This window comes from Cupressus sempervirens, chromosome 3 (genome assembly GCF_028749045.1).
Source record: "Cupressus sempervirens isolate cs-2001-9-10 chromosome 3, ASM2874904v1, whole genome shotgun sequence".
Lineage (NCBI taxonomy): Eukaryota > Viridiplantae > Streptophyta > Pinopsida > Cupressales > Cupressaceae > Cupressus > Cupressus sempervirens.
This window is the reverse complement of record NC_143120.1, coordinates 676,767,542-676,790,131: the sequence shown is the minus strand read 5'-3', so window position 1 is coordinate 676,790,131 and position 22,590 is coordinate 676,767,542. Positions and strand designations below refer to the sequence as shown.

General features: G+C 34.1%; 1 protein-coding gene across 3 annotated transcripts in view; it reads right to left on the bottom strand.

Annotated features, from left to right (window-relative positions):
- Positions 1-229: 229 nt before the first annotated feature.
- The window catches only part of CNX7 (co-factor for nitrate, reductase and xanthine dehydrogenase 7), a 91,524-nt gene continuing 69,163 nt past the window's right edge, over positions 230-22,590 (bottom strand). For all 3 annotated transcript variants that reach the window (XM_089821438.1, XM_089821440.1, XM_089821439.1), the window contains exon 3: positions 230-782. In XM_089821438.1, the coding sequence (XP_089677564.1) occupies positions 451-782 (332 nt within the window). In that variant the 3' untranslated portion in view covers positions 230-450. The remainder of the gene's footprint in view (positions 783-22,590) is intronic.

The window sequence follows — 22,590 nt, the reverse complement described above, 5'->3', positions numbered from 1 at the left end:
TGTCCTATATGTTTATAACCCAGATTCCCAACATCAATATATTGTTCAAAATAATTTGAGATATATGTATTCTCAATATAAGTAAGAAAAACACTTCAGAAAGTCATGAAGTTAATAAAAATTCAGACAATGAAGACCATGTTCAACCTTAATTACAGAGTCCAAACAAATGATCACAAATACTCAATTGTAAATTCTGAAGCAGTAGCAATTTTGAACATGAAAGAGGTACATATAACAATCTATTTTATTTCATTTATTTAAAGATAGTTTACAATTATTGCAGTGGCTTCCGAGCAACAATTTTATTTAGCTCCTTGCAAACACCAACATTACACTTCACGCTAGAAGGCAACAATAGAAAAGCAAAAGCATCTTAAAATACAAAATTATATGCCACTTCTGAATATTCAAACAACAATCTACTTGAATTGGTGGCTTAAGCCAATTTCAACCTCCACTGATTGGAGGAATAAGTGCGAGTTCATCTCCACCTTTGACAACAGCAGAATCAGAAGTGTACACTTCATTTAAAGCTACTGCCATGCAGCCCTGTATTGCTTTTAAACTTGGTAATTGCAATATAAGCTTATTAACACAGTCCAAAGTAGTTGAACCTTCTTCTATATCCAAAACCTTATCAGATACACCAGCAAGATCACGGGCCCTTGCAAAGAACAGTACTTTCACTTTCATGTTTTTCTTCAGTTCCTGAGTGCATTTGTCTGGTTCCTTGGTTTCTATATCACTTGCTTTCATTTCCATATCCATAATAAGATTTTCTGCAAACAAATTTTAACTTCTGGATTAGCATGGGTAATGATGCAGCAGGCATGCAAAATAAGTCATGTGTGCCATCTTCTACGAACAAAAGATTGTGAAAATCATTCGTTATAGGATCAAGGATTGATTTACTGATATTTTGATGTCATGCTGGATTACACATCCCAACACTAAGAATACCATTCCTGCTGATCAAGCATATGGATGGCATGCAGATATGACATAACATAATGCAATATGCAGAAGATAAAAATAGAGTAGATGATATTCTTCAGAAAATACTTCATACAGAAAAACATGAATAGCAAGCAAAGAGACATCATATGTAAGGAAACAACGGGTGAATCTAATCTGAAAGCAGTATTGTGAGATGCAGTCCATAATCATGAAAAATCACAAATTTTAAGTAAACAACATGAAGTATGTAGATTATTTTGTGAAAATATCTACAAGATTATGCAATCAAATCATTCATATGCCCAAACTTCATGAATAATCACAATTTTAAGTAAACAACATAATCATAGAGATTATAATTGTGAAAATATATGCAAGATGATGTAACCAAATCATTCATAGGCCCAAACTCCAAACTTAACTGCAAGAAAGTAGCTCATCTGATAGATGTTCAGATTGTTCTCAAGAAATACACTCACAACCATAGTTACAGCGCCCTGGGGGACGGCAGAATGGGGGGAAAGTTTCCGGGATGGGGGGACAAAGGGGCCTTAATTTGGGGATGGCAGTGGGGGATAGTGGAGGTTGTATATACTATACATATGGTACTTAAAATCCTAGTTATGAAAATATGTATTGCAATATAAGATATAAAGATATAAAAGAGTAAATACTTGAATATTACATTGAATTGGAACATCGAACATTGAACATAAATAGTCAAATCAGCAAATAGGGAACATTGGGACATCCCCCAATCCTCGGTGGAGTTGGCGGAATCTAGTGGCACTGTTGGGGATGTCCACATCTCCGAGATGTGGGGCAAAAGCGGGGGGGGGGGATGCATGGCTCCAATGCCCTGAGTTTAAAACTTCAAATTATACAGAGGAGTGGAATAATCTCTGAAACTTCACATTTTCAGCTTAGCATTCTGAGAAAGACCATGGAGGAGATCATGCCCTCAAATGTTGTTCAAGTTATCAGTGATTCAGCATGTTTGAGAATTGTCTGGTTTGATGGTGAAGGGTGCTTATAGGCACATCTTTTGAACTCAACATTGTGTTCATGCATTGAAGGTGAAAAATTTGAATTGGCTAAAAGAAGAGGTGACACAAGGTAGAGATATTCAAATGTTCATTTGCAACCACCACACATCACTTGCTCTCTTCAAGATGTTTTCAAAGAAGGAAATTTTCAAACTTGTACAGACAAGAAATGCCAGTTACTACATTTTGTTAAAGAGGATATTTGAGCTGCAGGATGCTTTATGAATGATGGTAGTGCATTGAAAGTGGAATAGATGGCCTACTACAAACACACTTGAAGGAAAAGCCATCAGAAGATCCGTGATGACAATTGGTGACCCACTATGAGGTAAGACCGTAAGACATTGATTCTCATATTTAATTAAAAATTAGAAATTTCTTTAATTTTCCAGATTTTTAAATGTCTGATTTTAGTCAGTCACTTAAAAATTCTGATTTTGTTCTTATTCTTATTGCAGATATGTTCGTTGACCATAGTAGCCAGAAACTCCTTTGTTCCACCTCGAGTGTGTGTATCACAAAATCAGATTTGGATACGTGTCCTGCACCCAGATACACATGGGATACTATACCCATGTGTTCCCAAAAAGCCTTTATTTTCCACTGTGCTGAACACCATGTGATTTGATTTTTTATTTTTTTTTAAATAAAATAAATCTTCCCAAATTTAATTTAAAAACTTCATATATGCTACCATTTAAATTTATTTGGGTATCAAATCCTACACCAAATAAGAAAGACAAATGAATTTTTTTTCTATTTTAGTGACCCATTTTTAAGGTTATCTTCCAATGCAACTCTACTATTTTGCATATTGTAAAGTCTTAAACTAATTTATAATTATATATGTAGCATTTTTGTGTCTATAATGCTTTTGAAGTAATGAAAATCTCTCCTAATTACTAACAAAAGGGTGTTAAATATTTGTGTATGTGTTTATTATTAATGTCATATCCAGCCGTATCCATATTCGGGGTCTTAGAAAATGGTTGTAGCTGTCTCTAGTACCGTACCTGTATTTGTGTCTATGTCAATTTAAATTATTTAACACAAGATATATGTTAAGATTCTATAATGTATAAAAGCATGCTTTATCCAAGTTCTCATTAAAATATTTAAAATTTCTCTATATAATTAAGTTTTCCCTATTTTTTATATAGCTTCCCGGAAGAAGAAAAAAATCCATCCCCGAAACTTGTTTCCCCATCCTCGTGTCCCCCTATTTTAGAAACTTGATTGGTTCTGGCAGACTTCGTGATCCCTGAGTTGCCTTTACAAACCTTTATTGGTCCAAACTTTGGCACACTAGAGCCGCAAATAGATAAAGCAATAATGGCATAGAAAGCCCCATTGGATGGTGGCAATGGCATGGGTCAGATGCACTAGAATTGAGGACACTTACCATTTGTCTCCTCTCATAGGTTGCTAGTTCCTTTGCTGCAGAGAGAAATGGTCTATATATGGTTTTATCCACTCCACAAAGAGGAATAGGCTTACCTCTAAACAAGCCAAAAAGTTAGTGGGTGTGCATAATGCTCTGCAACTTACAGATTGCCAGACTCCAAGGTATCAATGGACTTGATGAGGATGACTCACTAGAGGGATTTCTTGGCATTGCATTGGATGATGCAACCTTTGAGGCTCAGGCTGAGAGTGGCAGCGATGCTAATATGGATCAAAATTTAAGGCAGCAACATACTATCTTTGTTTTCATGTTGACTTTGTGTCTTCTGACATTATATGATACATTGATGCAATTATAACTGAATCTTGAAATATGATATTCCTATGATACTTGAAGTCTTTAACTTTTCATTTTGTTGAAAGTCTTTGTGCATTTTGATATATGATATGAAACTTTTCCTTGTTTCAATGAATTATCTCTACCTCTTATTCTATGATGTTTCAATGAATTATCTATGAATGTATGAAAATGAGATTTTAGCTCATTTGATTCATTCTTTGCTATGTTCTATGATGATTCAATGAATGATCATTGATTTTAGATTTATAAACGTTATTATGTTGCTATGATGAATGTTTTTTTTTTAATAGGTAATTTGTGGAAGCCTAGATTATTTATTATTCATTTATTATTATTGTTAAGATTAATTATTTTATGTGTTAATTTGGAGTAAATTCGAACCCAAGACCTCCCCGGTGAGAGGTTCACAATTTACCAATGCATCGTAGGCTCTTGCCTATTGCTATGATGAATGTTACAATGCCATATTCTTGATGAATTTATTTGAAATTTCAGACTTCCTGCTATGATGAATGATACAAATGTCATATTATTGATGAATATATTTGAAATTTCAGATTTCCATATATGTGTGTGTGGGGAGGTTGGGGTGGGGGGGGGGGGGGGGTGGGGGAAGCCGATCTGCAAAGGTCTCCAAGTTTATTTAATGATTATTTGCATGTTGTGAGGGAAAACCCCACAATTGAAGGTTGTGAATGACCATGATGATATGGTTTAAAAGGAAGGTTAGAGTTTAGCACAACTGACCAAATTGGGACTGTTGATAAGGACACGAGCTTCACTTTTAGCTTGAACTTGAGCAATAAAAAGAAATAACAGAATTCAACAGTAGAAATCACATATAGAAAGAGAGGACCACAGATCATTGTTAGCTACGAATCAAGCTAATAGTTGGAAATATCACTAGCATTTTCTAACCCACAGGATACATGTCTTCTATTTCACACTCTTTGAGTTTTGCTCATGCTGAATCTTATATCAAGATGTCAAGCCAAAAAATCATCCTGCAACTCAATGCTCATTTCATAATAACTATTTATGGTGTGTTTCAGTTTTAAAAAGAACAATAAAATAAGTTATCTGTGTGCATTCATCAAATTTAACCTTTATTTTTCAACAATTTAGTCACACAAAATTTTTAAGTAGCATGAATGTAAAACACGCCTATAAATACAGTGCTAACCATTTAGTTTGCCAGTTTTGATTCTACAAGTAACGCTTCTAGAACTCAATGTCCTCCACTTGCATACTGTGATAGGAAAGTTAGATAGTGAGGAATTACAAAGATTTCTTGCCATCAGATTGGGTATAGTATATTGAATGAACTGAATGGGCATTCAATCCAATTAATTAAGAAAATCAAGCAAACAAGTTTGTTCATCAGATACAGGCTTGTGTTATCATTTGACAATGTTGGAGAATTTAACTGAGTAAATTTGTAAGCAGCAGTATCGACAAAAGATATGCTTCAACAATTAGTAATCTGTGTACTAATATGCCTATGGTCAAACACATTGGAAAATACTTGTATTTTTCAATGATTGATAATGTAGCATCTCCAAAGAAATTTAAATGATGCCACTTCTTTATCTAACATAACATCACAGAATGGGACAAATACAACAATCACAGGCATTAACATAAAAAAATTCAAGATATTTCAAGAAAAAGTATTATAATTAATAAAGTACATAGTACTAAGATGTCTCATCTCCTGAAGCAATTTTAATTCTTGAGTTTGAAATTAATGTATTTGGGACAAATAAGAATAATAAAAAATTCAAGAAAGACAAAAAGAACTGTTTTACATCTGCATATTATTTGAGGAAACCTGTTTTTTCATGGTTTTGAAAATTGCAACCTGATAACGGTGGGAAATCTAGACGTACCTCTGAAAAGAAAAATATGGAATGTTTAGACAAAACTCTGTTTTCAGAAAGCACAATGACCTTCCAGTGTACCTAATAGATCCAGGGGTCAGGTTGAAACCCAGCAGACAACTCTTAGATGAAATAATGCATGCCCCTGCATAAATATTTTAACTCGACATTGAAACTTGTGCCCATTCATTCCCGTGGGTCCTGAAAGATTGATGGAAACTGATCATAAAATGCAAGTAGATGCTAATTGGTAGCAAATCCTTTCAAAATTAGCTGATTCAATATTTGGAGTTTAGCTTGATGTAACGATTCATAATTCAATTACTACTATTTGTAGTATGGGGAATGCCAGTAAGGTTATAGGATTTGCTCATACTGCAATTTCCCCTTTTTGAAATAGGATTTAATAATGAACAATAAAAATAAAACTAATGTATCAAAAAATAAAATAAAACAAAACTATTTAAAATATATTAATATGATACTATTAAAATTAATTTCAGTTTAATGAAGGGTCAAAAGGCACAAAATGAAGAGTTATGATTCTCTCAAACATGAAATGTAAGGGAGAAGAGTTCACTTGAAAGGGAATATGGAGGCCTTTGTAAAAATAGAGCATGTGAATCAAGGAAGGACTAATGAAAGAAGAAAGGAGTGGGAAGTAAATAAGGAAGTGATTCCTTCAGAGGGCATAAAATATGAAGAGTTGAGCTCTTTCAAAGATCGGTAATTGTGAAAAGTTGTGATCCTTTTAGAGGGCATAAATTATGAAAGATTGTACTATTTCAAAGGGAAGACATGATGAAGAGGTGCGGCCTCTACCTCACATTGGAAGATACAAAGGAAAGAAGATTTCATTTGAAGAAGACATCAAGGGGAGATCAATTTGAAAAATTATTTATTATTTTCAAAAGCTAGCAACCAAGGGTGGTTACTCTATTCTTATGAAAGTTGGTGACCCCTTTCACCAATAAAGGAGAAATCATTCCAAGCATTCGAGGATCATCTATCAATAACCTCTCATAAATCCCCCAAAACAATCATCATTTATCAAATCAAGCAAACAATGAATCAGAAAACCAATCTGTATCAGCATTCTTTCAACCATCATTCACCAATACATCAAAGCAGGATTCATTACATCATCACTCAACAATCGTCTAATCAACAACCTCAAATCATACAATCAAAGGAATCCATTCGATCGATCAATCTGATGGAGCCCTTACTTTTACAAAAATATGGGCATCCATTAGAGAGAAAGCTTGATGCATATACTGAATTTAGACTTTGTTTATATGCACTTGAACCTAGATTAAAGCCTCAGAAGATAGAACCATGGGCTCAGAGAGATAAATTATACTTGTCACATATGGTTGCAAAAGCTGAATCAGAAGGGCAAGCATTTTTTACTGCAGTTCAACTATGGATGTCAAAGAAAGTAATTATTAGAACAAGAGGGTGAATGTTCTTATAAGAGTAACAGTCACTAGAAGTTGCAGGTGTTACATTTAAGGAATGGATTGTGAGATATGAGTGGTGTGAAATTATACAGTATCACACTGTACATTATTTACTTTTTTGCAGATGGTTTTGATTGTCTTCTCATACTTGTTGGAACACTAGGAGCAGTTCGAATTGGTCTTGTCATTCCTATCTACATGCTACTATTCTCTAGAGTTGTGAACTCAGGAAAAGTTATTGCTTATAGACGCAAATATCAAAATGACTGATCAACAGCTTTGGAGAATACAATAAACATTTTATGAAAAGTGCAAAAAGCATCCACTTTATACTATTGAACTCATTGACTTCCAACTTCCATCATATATGGAGTCATACAGCAATTGCTAAGGAAGTGATTAAACAATGATTGGTAGGAAACGTGTTTGGGGACATGGCTATATATATACACACACACACACACACACTTGGCACTTTGCATAAGGATGAGACTTCCAGAGACTAGTCAATGAGAAGTCACATCAGTATTTGGTACTCTTCTCTAAGCAAGCAAACTACATTCAGCAAACTATGAATGATATCACAAAGACATTCATGTAAAATAAATATACAACCAATAAAAATTATGAAATGATACCTACAGCCAGCATATGTATAGAAAGAGAGCAACAAATTTATTGAAACAAATAGATAGTATGATAAGTGCCATCCTGGACAGCCAGTGATATGAAGAATATACGTCAAAACAAGCAACATACCCACAGCAATATTAAGCGATGGAAACTCAGATATGTTGCTAGTGTTAAAATGAACATCCATAAAGAATGAGAAGAATTTGTCTAAGATCGTCTACAAACTATCAAATGCATAAGGAAAGCCTGGGACCAATCACAAGTGAAAAGAAGCACCAAAGACATAGATACCCAAACAACACAGAGCAAAGAAATAAAAAATCATGAGACTCCACATTATAAGTGAATCTATGCACCGAGCGATCTCTGATGAACAAGGAATGATGCCATCATGGTCAAGAAATCAGTTTTTGTGAAGGTGGTGATAAATACAATGATTGTCTGAAAGTCTTCAATATTAAACAGAGGAAGTCAAATATACAAAAGGAATGTTTTGGCATTGATGTGGTGCATACAACAAATGATATTATGTTATCCATTGTTACATCCCAATTTTTTACCTAATTTTAAATTTGCTCATAGCCGTTAGATTGAACGGATTTTTCTTTCATAATCATGTGAAGTAGGTAGTTATTTATATTTGTTGTATCAACTGTTAATGAAGATGGTCGTTATCCATTATTTGTCATGTGATGTTTAGCAATTGTTTGGTTTTGGAATTATGGTTAATAATTAAATTCTTTTAGATGTTTATATGAAAATTATTATGGAACTTGTTATTATAGTGGAAGTATTGCATGGGTGACTGTAGGAGAAGATGAAGGGGGGAAGCATTGCTAAACGGGATCAATGGAATGGGATACTAGCTTAGTCCATTCATTAGGATTGACAGGTATGACCTTAAATTGCCTTGGTAAGGACCTAGCGATTTGAACTTCGAGATACAACTGAAGGACCCACATGAGCTATTAAATAAACAATTTAAAACATAAAATAATTTAATTAAAAATATAATATGTACCTCAAAGGATTTTGAATGATCTTTCACCATATTATTTTAATGTATACATATGTACGTACACATAGACATATATAAAAAGTGACACCATAATATTATTTTCTCATAATATAACGATGCCACCTCACAAATATTTCTACGTGTACGTAGATAGATATAAACTATAATATTTTCGATTTTAACCTTCAAATCTTCTTCCACAACTTTTATTCTTTTCTTTTTTCTTTTTTTTTGAATTTTGAAACCGAATGTAACACTCGGCATTTTCTTTTTTTAGCGTTCAAGAGCCAAGATATTCTTTATGTTACGGCTTCTTGGAAGCCAAAGAGTCCATAACCTTTAATATATATATAATGAGTCAGGAGAGATGGAGGACATAATATTATTTCCGAATTCCTTTCTTAATCTGCTCTTCCTTGCTCACTTTCCGGCTTCCACTTACCATTCGAATCTCTGCAAATTACATTCGAAATCTTTGCAATTTATAGCAGCGCATTTCTTGTTACAAGTCTGCCATATATTGTTCTTCCTTGCTGAAATTGAGGTTTCATTTACACACTGTGGTTACGCCTAGTAATCAATTTGAAGAAGAGCTAATACAAAAGCGTCTAACAAAACAACAGACATTTCTAGAATTGATACTAGGTCATGTGGTTGATCATTTTCCAAATATTGCTATAATTCCATTAACAACTAGTATTGAATTTCGATTTCCATAGCAGTAAGTTGCAGATTATACTCATTCACACTTAAATAACTTTAGGGAGTTGTTTACTATAAATCATAGCAAAGTATCCATGACATGGAATCATGAATTATTTTTGCCATTGGAAATCAGAATCAAATGACTTTTATTTTTGCAAGTCTTAAAGAATATAATCTCTCAAAATCACAGATTGTGAAATGTTGGAAGCATCTAATTTTCATAAATTAATAGATAGAGCCGATTGCTCTAAGATTCTGAACACCTAGGACTCACCGACTGTATAGCCATGGAAAGGTGAAGAGGTGAGATGAAATCTGCAATGACATGGACGTGAAATCAGATATGATACAATTAAATCCAAATAATTTTACTCAAATAGCTCATGCATGTCTGTATTGTTGTTTCCCTGTTGTCAAGTCGAGCAGTGGTGATCGGGTCATTGAACCCATTAGAAAAAGTTTGGCCAAGGTCGTTTAAAAGCATGTTTTCCATCTATTGATCACTTGATGTTAGTGGTGTCAATTATGCAAACATGTCTGTCCATAACTGTGCAGACATTCTAAACACCAGAATGCTTAGGTGGTTGGATTGAAAGTATCCCAAGCACGATCCTGTGATAGGGAGGGCCTTTCTAATTCAATAGATTGTGTGTGGATAAGTATGGTCCGAGATTGGGAGGTTAAGCCTAAATCAATGTTTCTCCTCTTATCGAAAGTCGAGGCTTGCACAACCAGCTAAAGACCCATCAGATAATACTTGTATGTTTCTTTTTTTCTTTCCATGATAAGCATTTACTTTACTTGTAAGTAGAAAAAGATAGTTAATCGTTATTTTAGTTATTGTTAAATACAGTTATTTTCAATTAATCGTTAATCTAGTTATTTTAGTTGATCATTGATATAGTTATCTCAGTTGAACATGGTTGTTTTAGTTAAGTTGATGGTTAAAACAGTTAATGTCACATGTAAGGAATTCAGTTATCTGTTCAATGATTGTTTGGAAAATCTCTTTATAAACTATCTTTGTTTTTTATATGAAAAATAGTTTGTTACATCCATAGACTATCACTTGAATCGAAACCAAGTCAATATATAGAGTTATTTAGCATTCGACAAAATCAAAATACAATGTTAGAAGACCTCGTGCATGCCTGATTAATTATTATTATTACAAAGCAAATCAAGCAGCAACCTTCATTTAGCATAGTTAGGAAATAGTTATTAGAATATATGATTATGAGATGTTAAGAATGTGCCACAGGGGACAAGCTAATCTCCATCCAAAATGCACTAAAGGCAAAACAAAGTCAAACATTTTTTTTTCCAAATTCATGAAGACGTACTGATTTTTTTCCAATTTTTTTGTTGTTTTCGACTACAAACTATGCATATCATGAAGATCAAATGCTGAAATTTTCAGAAAAAATCTATGATGTTTTCGATTTTTTTAAAATTGGTCCACTATACAGTTTGGATGGAGGATAGTTGCGTCCGAATTATTATATAAATATAGAAAGAAGCAACAAGACACATATTAGATATTCCACATAAGCATTTAGAAAGAAATATATTTTGTATGGAGGAATAAGGAGCTTAAATATGACACTGTAATATAAATTCATTTACTTTATTTTGATAATAAAATAAAATGTCCTTTGTTTACTTTTATTAAAGGTATAGAGATTTAAACTGCAGTTGATTTGTCTTTTATTATCAGTTTTAAATTCTATAAGCAATTTAAGTGTCAGATAAGTGGACTGGGTCATTTATGACATTTTAAACTCGATCATCGCAGATATTGTGAAATATTTAATTGTTTCCAAATCTGTGTCCAATCTGTCTCCCCAACCTTACAAGTTAAAGCGCAATCTGGACTAGTTTAGAATTGTGTATAAATATTTGATCTGTTATGTCTTGATTATTTAATTGTTTATAGTTTATGTGCATTGAATGTTATAAAGTTGTATATCATAATCTTCGTTGTAGTTGACTCCGTTGCCTGAATAAGCTAAAGCAATTGTCTTTTTATCATTTAAGTATTGGATTTATATTTGAAGTTAGAAAATCTGTAACTTCCTTCTTACAAACCTCAATTCCATTTTTAAAACCTTATACAAAACATGCATTTCAAACTAACACATAACTCCAAATTTAATCAAGTTCAAAGACCTTGGCAACAGGAGAACTTGATGGTGCCCAAAGTTTTGACCCCCAATCTGCATCAGTTTCATTCGTAGCTATCCATCTTTAAGGAGATTATCTAATTGTTGGAAGCAAACAGGGCATAGTTTACTAATTTGTTATGTGTTGTATCCTAGAGATAATTTTACAGAAAGAAAGACTCTCTGTTTGAAACAACAATTAACTTTGTGCTCGATTTCTTTTCAAGAAATAATTGCCTCTGTCAAAAACGTTCTGGACCTAATGTGGACTGGAGATAGTTTCCAGTAAAGGTTGCAATTCAAATGAACGATACCCATCCAACATTCTCTGCATTGGAGTTGGTCTGTGTTTTGATTGATGTAGAGTGTTTTCCTTGAGATGAAGCCTGAAATTTCACTCAACCAACATTGACATACACAAATCATACAGCACCATCCTGTAAGTATCCGATTTTTAGCAACTACATGTAGAAGATTGTTATGATGATCATATCTGATAAAGTAGCAACAAGCATATTGCCAAAAGGCGCTTTCACCCCACATTAAAAACTTCAAGCAAATCATATTAGGTATTTGCGGACATCATATGGCAATTCGAATTCAAAATATTTTGCAGGTGTTTGATATTGGTAGAAGACGTGCACTACACAGGAATATCATTCATGGAGGAGTTTTTCTGAGCAGTTAAAAAATCTGGAGCATAAAGATTGACGAGCTTCTGATACAGGAGACTATATCAAACCACAAAGATGCATGTGTCCCCAATAGATTTGCAATTATTCTCCAAGTCATAGGTCAAAAGACAAATGATGACATGAAAGTCGAGCACAAAGAGACTTTACGTCAAAAGCAGATATATGCAATCCATTGAATCGAATTTGTTCTTCTCAGTGTCAACGACTTCCACAGGGCCTTCTGGTAGTGTTTCCTATAAAATTATTACCTAAATACTTACTTACAGCACTCTGTATATGTTTTGGTAGGTGTATGTTCAGATGTCGGAACCATCACGCACAAGAGTATCTGGAGAAATATAAGTATCAAAACAAATGCAAAGTGCCTAGACAAGGATGTAGAAGGAATATAGTAATCAAGAGTTTTAATGGATGTGTGATGAAGGAGAGATCCATGCAAATGATGTGAGGGGATATTGCAGAATATGAGCTACGAATCGCTATTCGGTGGATGGAAATCGCATCAAATATTATAAGACACGGGAAAGATATAACCGCCGGTTATAATTCAAATCATATTAAAAATTAAATATTGATTAGTTTTTAATGAAGAGGTGCAAGGTTTGAAAATATGCTTGATACCTTTTCATTCTCTATAAATATGCGATAAAAAATCAAACAAGACACCATTCATTATTTTTCAAAAGAAAACTCTTTGCATTCCTGAAGCATATATGTTATTAAAATTCCTTTTTTGGAAGAGATTGAAGTTGAACTAAACTATTGGATAGTGAAACTATTGGGCGTATATTTTGATATTGTGTGATTTAAAATTGTGTTGAGTGGAGCATCAACATTTGAGTGTCTTCAACACGAATTTCTCCACATTATAATTTATAAGATTTTTATTTACTTTAGAGTTAAATTAATAGTTTGTCCTTTGTGATCATTTTTATTTTCTATTAATAATCTGTTATTAGGATAAGTGGATCAAATTGTTCATTGCTATTTAAACCCTACAAATACAAATATTGTGAAATATTGGTATTGTTTTCCTTATTTGTATCTATCTTGTCCATATAAGGGTTAAAACATCATAGACTAGTTTAAATACGCATAAAACTAAATAATTTAACGCATCCTAATAATTGAATTGTTTATAGATTTAATATACATAATATCATAAAGTTGTATGTGAAAACATATAGTTTTGACTCTATCGCCCTTTTAAATTTCAGCACTGATCATTAACTTGCTCATATTTCTCAATCCATATGCTGGTAATATTCTTTTTCTTTTAAGAGTTTGATATCTATTTGTCTTAGTAATTCACTTTTAATCTTATTTCAGCATTCACAAGTTTATTAAAGTAATCGTATTTCGAAGATTAATACTCACCATTGGCAATCCAGAAGTTTCCTTAAAATCTTGCCATTTAGGGAAATTGTCTTTGCATTGAATTTATCTACTATAAACGTCTTGGATCGAAGTTTGTTGTCCAAGATGAGGTGTACAGGCCTTGGTTTTGCAGAGCCAAAAGCGCTGAGGATCTAAATCTAATTGATTGATCCTATCAAGTTGGCCACAACCGATTAGATATCCCAACATCGAGCAAGCAAGGCTCGTAGGATTCCAATCTACGGTTTTGGGAACCAACAAAACTCACTGAAGCTTAAATTCACTAAAAAAAATGCCTTGAACCAAGCAAACAACATTTTAGGTGAAGGTTTACCCGCCTAGGTGTAGTGGAGCCTAAAGTGCAAGGGAATTAAGGTTATTCCTATTCGTTGGCCAGAACTGATTGCGGAATCCTGTTAGAGAATTGGCAAGTTCTTGGATTTCCAATCTATGGTTTTGGAAACCAACACAATGATTCATACATATATCAATCATTCAACAACAATAGAATAGTCAACTTTGATTTGAATAGGACTCCGAAAAAGTAAAACAATCTCAACTATTAAGAAAAGTGATTGGCATGCAATATTATCGTATTTACTATTTATTTATTTCTAATTATGTTAAGACTATGCAGCAGTACTCATAGTTGGAAAACTCGCCAAAGCCAAAAAATTGCCAAGGTCTGAAAAATAAAATCGGGAAAAACTTGGCCATTTTTTGGCAAAAACTCGGCAACTTAAAAAATTGCTTAAATTTAATTATAAATCCATTTTTTTGCAAAATTCAATGAGTCAATAAATGAGAAGACAATATTAACAAGCTTAATCTAGATATATTTAAACACAACGTGGGTACAAAATCACATTCTCTTGAGGAAGACTCATGGCTAGAAGCAAAATAGTAAATAATTTCATTAAAACTAAGAGTAAATACATCATTCCAATTACATCTTCCTCTTCTCAGTTCTAATAAAAACAAAGGGAGAGGCAGATCTAGAGGGTCGAATCTTAGAAGTCTGCATTGGCCATGATTGCCTTCCTGCTCGATATGTCTAACTCAGTTTGTGGCTTGTCCTCTATCCTAGATATAGCTTTGCCTCTAGCTTCCCCTAGCACAAGTAGTGACTACTCATTCAACTCAATGTCATCCAGCGTGAAACCAAATCCACGCCTTCCTTCGTATCCTGCCTCTTCAAATCATTGATGTCATCCTCTTCGAAAACTTCGCTCCAAACCCACTGCAAATGTGCTTCAAACCTGCCTCAAGTCCACTTCATATCGACTGAAATCAATTTGCAAGTGTTTGGAACATTTTTCCCCTCTTAGGAAAATACAAGTGAAGAAATGATAAATGAAACTGATTTGGGTCATTTTTTGCCTTTAACTACTCTTATAAAATTACGATTGAGAGTACTCGACATGTTCTTGCCAAAAAATCTGCAAGTTTTTGGTGCTAGTAAAAGCCATAAAAACTCACCAAGCTAGAAAACTTGGAGAATTTTTACAACTCTGAGATTACTCTATTGGAAGTCCATCTATGGCAGTACTGATCTTCCCTCATCAAGTACCCCACAACAAGTTGATTTGCTTATGAGTTAAGGGGTTGAATGACTTGGAGCCTCATTTTATACCCTTAGAGTTGGTTGACGAAGATAGTCTCCAAAAGTCCCAACAAGAATTATAAGAATAGTAATTATATATCTAATTTCCATCAGCAATCATAATCCAGAATCAACGTGAAACATGTAAGAGGAAGATGCAACAGTACCAGTTTTCTCGTCAAGTAGACCACCCCAAGTTGGCTTGCTTGTGGGCTGAGGGACCACTTGATGGAGGAGCACAGTGCCCCAGTGCCCAATCATACTTTCCCATGAAATTTCTAATACAGTTGGTTGTTGGGAATATGCTACCCAATGCACTTAGGATTCCTTTTTACAATAGGGATTATTTATGATCGTAATGCTTGATGTTAATTAATTAATCATAATTTTCTCCAAAGTTACTCACCATTATGTAATTTATTTATATAGTACACTTTGTAATTAAGTTGTGATGTTGCAATTGTTATTTTTGGAGAAAAATCAGGGATATCGTCAAAAGTGCATTACAAAAACTTGTGTGATTTCTTTAGAAAGGGATTAAACTATAATTAACTAAAATTAATCTATAGTCCCAATAAAAAGTCAAAGAGCATATGAAAGGTTATGAATATTTGAGAAAATAGGTATGTAAAGAAATCCAGAAAAGGAGAAGGATCATCTTTGAATACATTTTATATCTAATTATTACTACTTGTGGAGCATAGAGTGTTGTATCGGATACAAATATGGATACGACCATTTTTTAAGACCACCAATATGGATACAAATGGATGCGACAAAACTAAAATGCATACACATATAACTAACACAATTTTCCAAGTTATTAGACAACATTCTCATTACTTCAAAAGCAATATAGACACATAAATGCTACATAAATAATAATAAGTTAATTAAAAAACTAAACAATATGCAAAAATAGTAGAGTTGTACTAGAAGATAAGTGAAAGAAATGAGTCATTGAAATAAGTATACATTTCATTTGTGTTTATCATTTGATGTAGGATTTGTTTGTACCCAAAAAATTGCATGACTGAAGTTTTCCCAAGTTCAATTTTGGAAGATTTACGGAAAAATTCTGAAAAACCAAATCATATAATATTTGGCAAAGTTGGAAAATCAAGGTTTTTTGGTCACACATGGGTGTACTATTTGACGTGTTTTCAGGCCATATTAGATATGTATCCAAATTCAATATGGGGATACTTGCGCCCAAGGAGGGACAAAGGAGTTTTTGGCTACTCTATTTAAAATTAGAGGTTGAAAGTTCCTAATCTCCATTAATGAATTATAGGATACGAACCCTTGATTCAGGCAGCTTACACAACATTTCAAAGGCACTCAGCTAAAATAGATTGCTGCAGCCTTTGATATCAGACAGAAACTAAGACTGTAATTAATCCAGTCATTTTCTAAGCTTTACATTAAGTATCTAAATATATTAAAAAACATTAATAGTAATTTCTTAACCTTCAAGGAAAATGGAGTTTATATTTTTAATTAATAGTTTTGCCAAATTAATGTTATTGTGTACTAGAGTTTGAAATATTTAAAGAAAAGTAACTGGAACACTACCAATTATAGGTGTGTATCGAAACTTTAGGCACAAACAAGTGCAAAGTGAGAGATAAATAGGACTAATATAGTAAGTGCAAATCTATTCAATTGTTCATTCTGTTGACGATATGCTCCTAAGAAGGATGTATGAATGGAACCTACCAATCTCCTTCCTATAACTGTTACATGTCTAACTAACATTACAGATATGCTCATATATAGATTACATAGATTCATGTTCTAGAAGCCAAGACTCGCCAAGAAGCTGAATCATTTCATATGGAAATGGAACTATCTCCTTCTATGACTCATTACCTTCCAATAAATTATGGTTGTAACCATCTGTTGGTAGGTGATTTCTGGTGAATGGCATGGCACAGCATGAGCCTCAAAAGTGCCACCAGGATAGCTGGACTGACCACACTATCTAAACAGTGCAAAGTGACACTCAAGGTAGCACAATGCATTGTGATGAGAACTGAACTTTGTGGTTTGGTTAGGTGTATTGGACCCTTCTAAAACCATGGCAAAAACTGCAGATTATTTTATAATATCCTACCCGGATATCCCTTTCCAACTTTCCTCAAATAATTTTTAGAATCATAAACAAGAATTTACAGAATGATAACCAGCAAATAACCAACAACATTAACCACTGAATAACTAACAAATACTCCAGAATTTGTTATTGCATTAAAAACCAGCAATACAATAACAATCCAATCGTAAAAAGAGTGATAACAACCATATTGGATATCCAAAAAAGAACTTGAAATACAATTGTGAACTCCGTCACAAATTCACCAAAGATGATGAATCGGGGCTATGTCCAATCCACCAAGAAGAACTGGAGGGTTTGCATCCTCAAATCCTGAATAGAAGCTAAAGCTTCCTTAATTTCTCCAAAAGAAATCTCAAACTCAAATCAATATCCCAGCAAGCCGAAATGAAATCATCTCTTCTCCTTTTATTGTGCCTTAGCTAAAACCTCACAAGCTAGCAAAAAAATCAGCTCAAAAACCACTATAAAATCCTACCCAAATATTCCTTTCCAACTTTTCTCAAATAATTTTAAGAATTATTAACAAGAATTTACACAATGATAACCAGCAAATAACCAGTAAATAACCAGCAACATTAACCATTGAATACCTAGCAAATACTTCAAAATTCATTATAGCATTATACACCAGCAATACAATAAAAATCCAATCACAAAAATAGTGATAACAGTCAGATTGGATAACCAGAAAAGAACCTGAAATGCAATTGTGAACTCTGTCACGAATTCACCACAAATGATGAATTGGAGCTACGTCCAGTACACCAAGAAGAACCGAAAGTTTGCATCCTCAAATCTTGAATAGAAGTTGGAGCTTCCCTAATTTCTCCAAGAGAAATCTCAAACTCAAATCAATATCCCAGCATCCCCAAATGAAACCATCTCTCCTCCTTGTCCAAGGCTATGACTCTTTAGCTTCCTCTACCCTATCTGCTTGCCATCTTACCATTATGTCCCTTTATTAATATCCCTTCAATATTAAACTGCCCCTTTTAAAAATCTGCATTAAGCTCTCATAAGCCAAATTAAATATTCCATGACTTTGACTTTAGAATTCATAATGTCCCAAAAAGGAGACATTACAAGTCCTCCCTCTTTGAGATTGTTTGTCCTCAAGCAATATAAATCTACAAGTAGGCCTGCAGCCCAATCTGAAAAACTACTGCTACACCCATCTACTGCGCTACTCTGATTAAACTGTTTCAGGCCCAAAAATGTGTAGCCACTCATCAATACGTTGCTTGAGTAATGCATCAATCATACTAATACCAGGATCCCACACTTTATACTATCACAACCATCAAATATGAGAAGATACAAATGTCTCAAGGAGCTATTAATATTGGATAACTCTCCAACTATGAGTGATCTCCCATGGGAATGCCTACAAATCTCCATCATAACTATCCATCTTGAACTACTAATGGAGGAATCAAACTGCTCTATAGTTGAAATCAGTACCAATTGTGCAAAGAAGCTATACATTTTGTCATCAATCTGAAATACACCTGGGTATGACGCTGTCATGAGTAAATAAAGGACTAAGAATCTATCCCCTATGATCAAATTATAACTCCCATCAATCCTCAACTGAGATCTACTTAGCTGGTGAAGTAAGGAGTCTGTCCAACTCATATGTAAGTAAGAAACTGAAACTATGTGTAAGCTAATCGAAGAACGAGAATCAGTGATAAATCTGAAAATCGGATCACCACACCAATCCCATTAACCAAACTCACAGCTAGGAACTGCAACTGGATCCCGCATCCTCCAGTCAAGATATCCTCATCACAGAAATTGGAAAGATCTTCAGTATTCAGCTCAAAAAGTCGATTATCAAATGTCCAATCAGCATCCGCCTCAAACAAGGAAGTGTCTATTAGCTGAAAACTATCCAAAGCTTCGTTTCTTGATCTATTGGGGTAGCTATCCAAGTCATAAGTCTGTTGAATGGTATCAAGTTCCTTAGTCACTTCCTGGAAAAACTTAAGCCTTCTTTTATCCTCCTACTCCCTAGATTGTTTGGTGAGAACAATCTGATTTTCTGCTTCATTAAGAGCAATTCATCTATTATTCAATGCCTCCTGAGCATTCTTAAGCTCTCTATTGATTGGAGTCATAAAAAATACATGATTCATCACTCCTCACAAGGATGTTATTAATGTCATTGTATGCTTCAAGCTCCTTGTTTGATCAAGTTGTGTGCAATGACAAGTTGAGTGTCATGTTATCATTTTCAGGCAGATTCTCATCATCTGAAGTCTCTGACAGACTCTTCCCTCCAATTAGACAATCATCTTCAAGATGTTTGTCTATAACCAACTCCAAGTCACCAATGTAGAGAGTTTCATAAACCATACTTGTGTTGTTTTGTAGGAGCAAAGCTGTGAGATTTTTATCTTCTTCTTTGCTGGTCTGATTTTCTATGTTTTCCTTAGCTTCATTATGATCTTCACACATGTGATTTGGGGTCCAAGTTTACTGGCATATGAAACAAATATGTTCTCTTCTCATTTGGTTTTTGCTCATTTTTGGAGATCCTACAACTTGTTTTCCTACTGATCTTAACTCTTTTTCAGTAATAAAATCCTTGAACATTTCAAATTTATGTTCAATTAATTTCTCCACAAGCTCATAAGCCATAGGTGAGATAATGTTCATCCCCCTCAACATAGCCAACAAATCAGATTTTAATTGCTTGCATATGTCATCTTTCTTGTAAAGGATTAATGACATGATGGTTTTTATGCAAGCTCTCACATTGTTGGGATGATGTTTCCTAAATTCTTTTAAGAAAATTTGAAACAATTGCTGAGTCATCTCCTCACAACCAAAGTCCAACATGAGAATGAAAAATCTGGTTTCTTCCAAAAGTTCTAGAATCTTTACCTTCTTTCCATAAGTATGGTGTTTGTCGTGTAACACTTGTACGTTGTCCACAATAAGCTGTAAAACTTTCTTCAATACATCATCATTATAGGGTGCCATAGGTGTTGTTATCCGTGTGATATCACTGAGACATGAAGCTATCGCAAGTCTAACATTTTTATCCGGATGTTTCATAAAGATGTTTCATAAACCTGTGCTGAACCAATGCAATCATTGAAGGTTGTCAGGCCCAATTAAGAAGCCTCCAATCTGTTTGGTTTACCTCAGACAAACATTTTTCCAGCTCTTCCAACTTAGGAACAAGTGCATCCATATCTTGCATGGACTCCATTTGCCATCCCATAATGTATAACATGTTCCCTATTTCCCTTTCCTTTTGCAAATCCCTTAGCTGTTCACTATTAAAAGTGCCATTAAATTCCTTGGAAAAGACCTCGTTTTTTAGATTTTTCATTGTATAAATTGTCACAACAATTTTGTTCTATTGTCACTCACCTCACTGCCAAGACAATCTGAGTTCCTATCCACAACACGCAGAGTTATTATGCCAAACAGTTTGCGCTGCCTGAGGAACTTGGTTCCCCGATTTTGTGGTTTAAGGTTGTCTGTATGGAATTTGGTTGATGTCCAAACTAGATAGTCCTAGAAGACTCCCTGCAATTTTAGGTTTTTCTAACATTCAAGCCAAGGCATAAATGAATTCTGGGACCAATTCAAATCAATCTCAGCAATCATTAGAGACAACATATAAAATCTAAATAATTCCTTTGTGCATGAAGCATGCATGAATCATATGATGACTCTGAAGTAATAATTTACCTTGTCAATACTTAGCAAACATTCAACACCATACTATCTCTGCAAGGTCTTAGATTTAGTTTGCAAGGCATTGCAATATCAATTATACATAACACAGAACGGTATCGATAGCAAGCTTCTACAATAGAGTTCATGGAATTGAAACCATAAAATATCCACTTTTGTATCTCCTGCTAAAGGACATGTCACATGTCATTCTTCATTCCATAACACCACCTCACAGCTCATGCAGATTGAAATATCAAAAATTCCATGTCTCTATGTATCATTCACAGCTTTCTTGTTAATAACTGCTTGTGAATGCCTCCCTGGCTATGGGTCTCGTCTCAACTAGAACTGTCTTAAGATTAATTGCTATGCAACAACAGAATGGATTGTGAATATCCTTGTGCGGACTCCCAGTAAACAAGTGGCCCAAAAACACGACAAGACAGTTATAAACTTCAGAAGATTAAATAACTTCCGACAATGTTTCATCAGATTATACTTCCCAAAGGATTGATAACTCTACTTAATAATATTAAATCTCTGTGCAATTGTCCAAAAGAATATGAGCTCATAAGAGAGTCTGTTCTCAATGTTTTGCCAGCACTCACACCAAGAAATGTTAGTTCGCAACTCACGATTATTCTCCTGTGGTTCTAAATTCTTTGTCTTTCATGCCAGCTTGGACAACCTGACAATTCCTAGCATTTCAAGAGTCAATTGTAAGTAACGGCTCCCTTCTTTGTGCATATCCAATGAAGTATTTGTACTCCTTCGATATGAGCATCACTGTTTCACAAATCTTTATGCTCCAGCACCAAAGAATGGTATCATGGCAAGGAAAGAATTATGCGAACTTATTCCAAGGCTTCAATCATGATTTATGTTGTTGCCAAATACAAAATTGAGAATTCCTTCATGAAATCAATTTCCTTTAGGAATTTTTCAATCCTTTAAAAAAACAGATATTCAGCCTTTAGAAATAAAGTTCTTGTCTTTAAAGACAGCAAATTTTGGACTCACTTCTCGACAGAGGCAAGTTCTCTGTTTTTGGAAGTGGAAACAACACTCTTTAAGAACTTGCCATATGAAGAGTCAGCCCCACGGATTAAACTTCTTCAAAATTCTGAAATTTTATTTCTGTGAACTTCAGCTAGCACCATGCATTCATATTGAGAACGATTGTCTTATTCTCCTATCTGGATATTTCTCCACAGCTCCTTCAAATCTGCTTCGGTTGAATACTCAGACTCAATGCTTTAGGTTCTAACTTATGAATTAGATAAATAATAGAGTCCAAACAAATTCATCGCTGAGGTATAAAATTGCACTTCTTGAAAATTGACAGCATATAATAATCTCTGTAGTTCTCCACAATAACTGCTAGATATATTAATGCACCGAAATTGGTGATCTCTATGCCCAATTTGAAATTTTCAAGCAATTCTGTTCAGAATTCCTGTGAACCCCA